A 7585-nucleotide genomic window follows, 5' to 3' on the forward strand; every position below is an offset into this window, starting at 1 on the left:
GAAATAACAGGAGCATTTTGTTCAGACCACGGTATACTATTGGGGAAACTCTAACTTGGTTTAAGAAATTTATAAGAAGGAAAAAAAAAAAGGAAAAAGGAAAACTGGGAAACTATTTTGACAGCATGGAAGTGTTAAATCTTCAAGTAAAAAAAAAAGAAAAAAGACTGACACACACACACACACACACACACACACACACACACACATTTTTACACTATTACCACTGAGGCTTATCCCAGGTTAAGAGATTTTCCTCAACAGTACAAAACAACACAGGAACCTGGAAGTTGCCACCTACCACAGGGGACCAGCCAGCACCTGAAGAGTGGACCTTCTCCTCTGCTGCCCCCAACACCCGTGGCTGAGACGGCCCACAGATGTCAATGTCAAGGATCCCCACCTGCCAGGGACACATGGGAGGGGCAGTGTTACCACAGGAAGGATGACTGGGAAGACTGAACAACTCACACAATCCATATACAGGGTGTCCTTGAGTTACATTTGTTCACTTGAGTGACATGCAGGATGTATTCTTAGTATGAAGATGATGACAAGTAAGATCATTATATTTAATGCATTGGGAAGAATAATAATGCAATGTGGCAAAGGTATGGTTATATTGGAAGTGAGTGAGCCATAAGTAATTGCACTTTTTATTGTACTTTTGTTAAGGTGATCTGTTTTCTGTTTCATCAGATGAAAAACAGTTAGATAAGCAGCAGCATTGGCTGTGCTTCAGTGCAGTTTTGCCAGTGTTACTGGAGTTAAAGAACATTTCTGGATGATATTACAACAGTGGTGGAGCTCTGTTCCTGGGCTGCATCATAAACATTATTTTGGCGTGTCAGAACCATCCTAAGTAAGCACTGAACCTGACAGACACTTCCTTCCTCAGTCTATTGCTACATGATGATGAATTCCTTCACTACACTCACCAGTTCACTAATTCTTTGCATTGTTTTTATCTTTTATTTAATTTAGAAAAGACTGTTTGGTGCAGTATGTGTGTGTGGTGTACTATAAAAGTAAGAGGTGAGCATATTGGAGGGCATGCTGCTACCCTCAGTGTAAGTGTAGCACTGAAAAAAAATAAAAATAAAATAAATAAATAAATTATATATATATATATATATATATATATATATATATATATATATATATATATATATATATATATATATATATATATATATATATATATATATATATATATATATATATATATATATATATATATATATATATATATATATATATACGAGGTGTGTCATTAAAGTTCCAGGACTGGTGCCACACAAGTTTTATTTCACATCCAGGCTACAAACTATAGGTTATCTCCTTCGAAGTAATCCCCCTGGCACCGCATGCACTTGTCCATCCTTCTCTGCCAGGCTTGCATGCACTGCTGGAAGGATTCTTGCGGGATGCTCCTCAGCTCCGTCGTCACGGCCTTTTTGATGTCGTCCGCATCATCAAAACGGGTCCCCTTCATGACCTCCTTGAGCTTGGGGAAGAGGAAGAAGTCGCACGGAGCGAGGTCAGGTGAGTAGGGCGGTTGCTCCAGCACGGCGATGTTCTTCTTGGCCAAGAACTCTCTGATGCTCAGGGCATTGTGAGCAGGCGCATTGTCGTGGTGAAGCAGCCACGAGTTGCCCTGCCACAACTCCCGCCTCTTCTCGCGCACTGCACGAAGCAGACGCCGCAGTACTTCATTGTACACATGTTGGTTGACTGTCTGGCCCTGTGGCAAGAACTCGCAGTGGACGATGCCCCTCACATCGAAGAAAGCGATCAACATGACCTTGAAGCTGGACCTGGACTGCCTTGCTTTCTTCGGCCGTGGCGACGCCGGACTCTTCCATTGAAGGCTCTGGCGTTTGGTCTCCGGGTCGTACTCAAATACCCAGGACTCATCGCCGGTGATGACTCTCCTGAGCAAGTCTGGTTCAGTTTCCAGACGCTCGAGGATGTCCTGACACACCTGCATGCGTCGTCCCTTCTGGTCATCGTTCAGGAGTCTCGGCACCATCTTCGCACAGACTTTCCGCATGCCCAGATCTTCAGTGATAATCTTCCACACGCTGTTGTGGTTCATGCCAAGCTCATCTGCGATCTTTCGAACAGTCAACCGACGATCGTCACGCACCATCTGCTTGACACGCTCAACATTGGCCTCATTCCTGCTCGTTGAGGGTCTTCCACTCCTGGGGTCATCTTCCACGTCCTCCCGGCCCTCTTTGAACCTCTTGCACCACTCAAAAACACGTGAGCGTGACATTGTCTCATCCCCGTACACTTTTTGCAGCATACCCAGTGCTTCTGACGGCGTTTTCCCCAACTGCACCAAAAACTTCAAGTTTGTTCGCTGTTCAGCGCTCATTGTTAAACGACCTGCAACAGAGGACATGATTTTAAAAGCACGTAAGAAAAAGATTAGTGACTGTAGAGGGTTGGGAGCGCAGTTGTATACTCCAGAAGGATTACTTTGAAGGGGAAATATGGTGGTTTGTGGCTTGGGTTTGAAATTCATCTTTTAGGACACCAGTCCTGGAACTTTAATGACACACCTCGTATATATATATATATATATATATATATATATATATATGAGCAAAGCAAAATGCACATAATTATGAAATGGCTCAAGTCAAGACTGCCATCAACCAAGGACTCCCAGTGTTGTGTGTATGTATTGTAGTGTATGTGTTGGCCCATATTCAGAAACACTGGTCTCACCACTACTACTTTCCAAGGCCACAAAGATAAGCTGGGTTCTCAAGAGTGGTTTTCCTATTAGATTTGTTAATCTGTCACTTGAACCATAAAGACACACTTAAAAACCTGTATCACTCCAAGCAGAGCCTTTGGAAAGTAGTGGGGCACACAAGTATTTAAGAATATAGTTCATTGTGAGTCAAGGTCAACTCACTTTACTGCTAACTAACTGTTTTATTTAGTTTTTTTGGTATTTTTTATTTTTATTTTTTTTTTTAACTAATTTGTAATAAATTTTAATGCTTTATTTTTACAGTCAATGAATATTTATTTTTTTGTATAGTTTTCTGGTTTTACTTTTTATGTCAGTCACTCACAATGTCTAAACTAGATTTTATACAGATGTATTCTTATTTACATACAAACATGTGTTCAGTGTTTAATGCACAGCCATGCAACACTCATCAATAAACAGTTGTCTCTCTCAGTCTGTCATGATGCTCAGTACAGTGGACAGCTAACCTAAATGACACCAGAGAGCATCACTGTACTGCTCACTAAGTGAGGGAGGGCTGCGTTCAGAGCTGTCCTGTCCTACAAGAGGCTCTGACCAAAGGAAAAGAAGAGAGAGAGAGAGAGAGAGAGAGAGAGAGAGAGAGAGAGAGAGAGAGAGAGAGAGAGAGAGAGAGAGAGAGAGAGAGAGAGAGAGAGAGAGAGAGAGAGAGAGAGAGAGAGAGAGAGAGAGAGAGAGAGAGAGAGAGAGAGAGAGAGAGAGAGAGAGAGAGAGAGAGAGAGAGAGAGAGAGAGAGAGAGAGAGAGAGAGAGAGAGAGAAACTAAAGGTGCCAGTCCCTAAAAAGAACATAAATATCCAAAATCAAGTGGAGAGATCTCTTGAAGCCTCCCTCTTGAGAGATTTCAAGTCACAGGCAAGAGGGAATGCAGCAGCAAGCAGGAGTTTGAGTTTACAATTAACAGTTACTACAGTATATCCATGGGTTACTGCATTTTATCACTTTCACCATCCTACATTTCAATTCCTCTCTTACAAAGCACAGCAAATCTTTGATACACTAATTCTTCTCACTGTCCACTCTGCTCCCACCACAAGCATCCCTTCAGTAACTCATTTCTACTGTTTCAATCCTACTTCAATAACTTTTCATCTATATTCAATGAAATAAATAAATAATAGCAATCACTCTGCACTAAATAAGTTTCAAAACTAACATCAGCTCACATACTGATCACTCCACTAATCAGCACTAAACATGAGACACCGTCAGTGTGACACAAACAACAGTGAGTGGAAGGGTGACATGGAGTGTGGCAGTGCAGCTCACCTCCTTGGAGTCGTCGAGGGCCAAGGCGCGGCCCAGCATGGCACTCACAGTGGACTTGCCCACACCTCCCTTGCCAGACAGCACCAGCACCTTGTTCTTGACGGATGCCAGGCGCTCCCTCACCACCGCCAGGTCTGTGCAACACATGCCATCATTATGATTTTTTATTTTTACTTTCATTTTATTTATTTATTTTTTTATACAGGAGGGGCAATGGCCAAGGGCAACAAAAAGAGCAAAGGAGAAAGTCTACTGATGTGTCAGTCCCAAAAGAAGTGTCAAAAATGTCATCCAATATTGGAGGATGAGTCATGAAGCCTCCCTCTTGAAAGAGTTCAAGTCATAGGAAAAAGGAAATACAGAAGCAGGAAGGGAGTTCCAGAGTTTACCAGAGAAAGGGATGAATTATTTAGAATACTGGTTAACTCTTACATTAGAGAGGTGGACAAATAGGGGTGAAAGAAAGAAGAAAGTCTAGTGCTGCGAGGCCATGGGAGGAAGGGAGGCACGCAGTTACCAAGATCAAAAGAGCAGTCAGTGTGAAAAATGTGGCAGAGGATAGCAAGAGATGCAATAATGTGACAATTAGAGAGAGGCTGAAGACAGTCAGTTAGCAGTGAGTAGTTGATAAGATGAAATGCTTTTGACACTAAACAAAAAATTAGCAACTGTTGTGTATTGAAGCATCTCACTCATGTTATCAATAAGGTGTACTGAAGCATTTCATCAGATGTATCAGTGAAGTGTTTCATCAAAGGAGTTCAGAACCTCCTGGCCAGACACGAACCTTTGTAGGCCAGACTTGAGCGGGAGTAAAAACAGTGAGCACTTACTCTCTTCCACCTCACACAGTTCCTCCACACTAAAGCAACCAAGGCATAGTACATTTCATGGCTATAAATAAAATAAAAACTAATATACATACTAGTTAAGCTTGCAATAAAACCTGTGCAAAGACCAAGCATAAGATATCACAGGAAGTCATTGTCAAACAGCTTTTTTTCATCCAAGTCTCTTGGTAATGGTATAACAAGAAGCAATGGATGTGATACAGTGTCTTGTAGGACAGCCTGAGGATAGGTAAAAAGAGTGGTTTGGTGTCACAGGAGTGTTGTATGAACATGTCTGTTACACCCAGTGAGCCAACTTACTTATGGCATACACAAAGATATGAAATAAAAAGTTTGCCCAGCAATCCAGCCGTCTATAAGTGTGTGATGCTCAGTCCTAAAAACTTCCTCCACAGAACAGGAATGGCAGTGTCCATTGATTCCTGTCCTTGAATGCTCCAATCCTCTCCTTATCTCCACTCGCACACTCCAGCAAGACAGAGCTCTCCACAGCAAGGCTTCCATACATCAAGTCCACACACTGGCCCATACCAGGTACAGCATCAGGACTCACCTCAAAAACTTTCTACACTAGGCAAGGCTCACCATTTTCTACACTAGGCAAGGTTTCAACAACAAAATTCAAATTATAAAACATCCAGAGAGAGGAGAGCCACAGGAAGGTGAAAGTAAAGTGTAAAGAAGTATGTATGAGTGAGACAGTTGCCAGTGAGGACAGAAGCCTTGAAAGAGCCTGGAGGGAGTGACTGGGTGGAGGGTGGTGGAGACTCTTCCTGCAGGATGCGCTTGTGATGCAGTTAACTTTAAGTGAATGCAGGAACAGAAATCCACTAGAGAAGAAATAAACAACAAAATAGGGGAAAAAAAAAAAAAAAAAAGGAGAGGAGAAAGATTGAGAAACAAATGGAACACAAACTATAAGGAGAAATGAAAAGAAAAATACAAGAGTAAAATAAGAAACAAACAAAAGAAAGAAGGAGAAATAGATTAGCAGGACAGAGGCACCAGTACAGGACACACATTGCACATAACAAAGCTGCCATCACCACCATCAACACAAACCCATGGAGGCACCACCACCAACACACAGACATGCCACACACACGCTGTAGGTGACCCGAGGGAAAGACACCAGTGCTCTGAAAGAAAAGGTTCACTACACACACACACACACACACACACACACGCATACCTGGATCTGGAGCAGCAGCAGCTCCCGAGGCACACACCTGCTGGTTGGGACAGCCAGCACAGGCGTCTGCCTTCCCCGCATCCTGGCTGTTGGTGCCAGGGCAGTCTGCAGGTTGAGCAATGGTGTAGTCAGGATACAACAATAAATAATGGGTTCAGGTTTGAAAAAGTTAGATTGGAGAGAGAGAGATAGGAAGGAATTGGTTCTTAAATAGAGTGGCAGTGAATAGAACAGACTCAGCAATCCAGTTGTTAGTGTCGAGTCATTAGCAAGCTGTAAGAAAAGATTAGACAAATTCATGGATGGTGATAGTGGAAATAGGTAGGCATGTTTCATGCAGGGACTGCCATGTGTAGGCCTGATGGCTTCTTGCAGCTTCAATTATTTTCTATGTTCTTGCAGCTTCCCTTATTTTCTATGTTCTTAAGTACAATTCACAGAAGCCAAAATTACCACAACATTAGTATGGTTAAGTAATGTGGTGACCTTGTACGACAACAGTACAGAGTGGAGGACCAATGTCAAAGAACCAGGCGGTGCAGCTTCACATGTCCCTGTCTCACACAAGTGGCTCTGCCCCCAATTACTATCATATTCATCTGGTCATAGTCATGGAGAAAAAATTTCATGGTTATTTGGCAAGCACTTCTAATGCTTTGTTGTTCATGATGTCTGTGTCAGTGTGTGGAGTAATGTCATGCGGTGTGTGACAACCCACTCCTAGTCTGGACACCACACTTGACCAAATATACAAAACTTTGAATAAAATAACCTTTTTGCCATGACACCTCTCCCCACCCAGTACCTTGCTGTGGTCAAGACAATTGACATCAACACCCGTGCGGCGCCACACTCATCACCGAAACTACTGCTGTTATCTATCTGACAATGTGATTAATATTACTTTGAGGAACGCCGTATTACCTTGCTTGTGGTCTTCTTCTGACACAACTAATACATGAGAAGATGAAAATAGGATAATACTGAAATAATATCAGGTTAACAAACGTTATCTTATCTTATGCAAAACTCACGCTCCGGGGCATTCTGCGGGACGGAGGTCATGGCGCTGCACGTCACCCACCTTTGACTGAGCGGCGAGAACTGACCAATGTTTTGATTCCCATGTAGGCAGACGGTCCCTCTTGCGTCAACTTGTCTCCCACTCTGTACTGTACTCTTACTATCACAAGTCGCTTTTTATCATCTTATTATGTTTATATATATATATATATATATATATATATATATATATATATATATATATATATATATATATATATATATATATATATATATATATATATATATATATATATATATATATATATATATATATATATATATATATATATATATATATATATATATATATATATATATATATATATATATATATATATATATATATATATATATATATATATATATATATATATATATATATATATATATATATATATATATATATATATGAAATGCC

General features: G+C 41.2%; 1 protein-coding gene across 3 annotated transcripts in view; it reads right to left on the reverse strand.

Moving 5' to 3' along the window:
• The window catches only part of LOC135090002 (cytosolic Fe-S cluster assembly factor nubp1-like), a 16669-nt gene extending 9413 nt beyond the window's left edge, over window positions 1–7256 (reverse strand). For 2 of the 3 annotated variants that reach the window (XM_063986204.1, XM_063986206.1), the window contains exons 1-4: window positions 7187–7244; window positions 6103–6207; window positions 4060–4193; window positions 302–403 (exon numbers count right to left, since the gene is read on the reverse strand). In XM_063986204.1, the coding sequence (XP_063842274.1) occupies window positions 302–403; window positions 4060–4193; window positions 6103–6207; window positions 7187–7229 (384 nt within the window). In that variant the 5' untranslated portion in view covers window positions 7230–7244. Of the gene's footprint in view, window positions 1–301; window positions 404–4059; window positions 4194–6102; window positions 6208–7136 lie in introns of all 3 variants that reach the window. The other variant, XM_063986205.1, reaches the window with a different exon arrangement.
• Window positions 7257–7585: the final 329 nt, after the last annotated feature.

The sequence above is a fragment of the Scylla paramamosain genome, chromosome 34 (genome assembly GCF_035594125.1).
Source record: "Scylla paramamosain isolate STU-SP2022 chromosome 34, ASM3559412v1, whole genome shotgun sequence".
NCBI classification, from domain to species: Eukaryota; Metazoa; Arthropoda; class Malacostraca; order Decapoda; family Portunidae; genus Scylla; species Scylla paramamosain.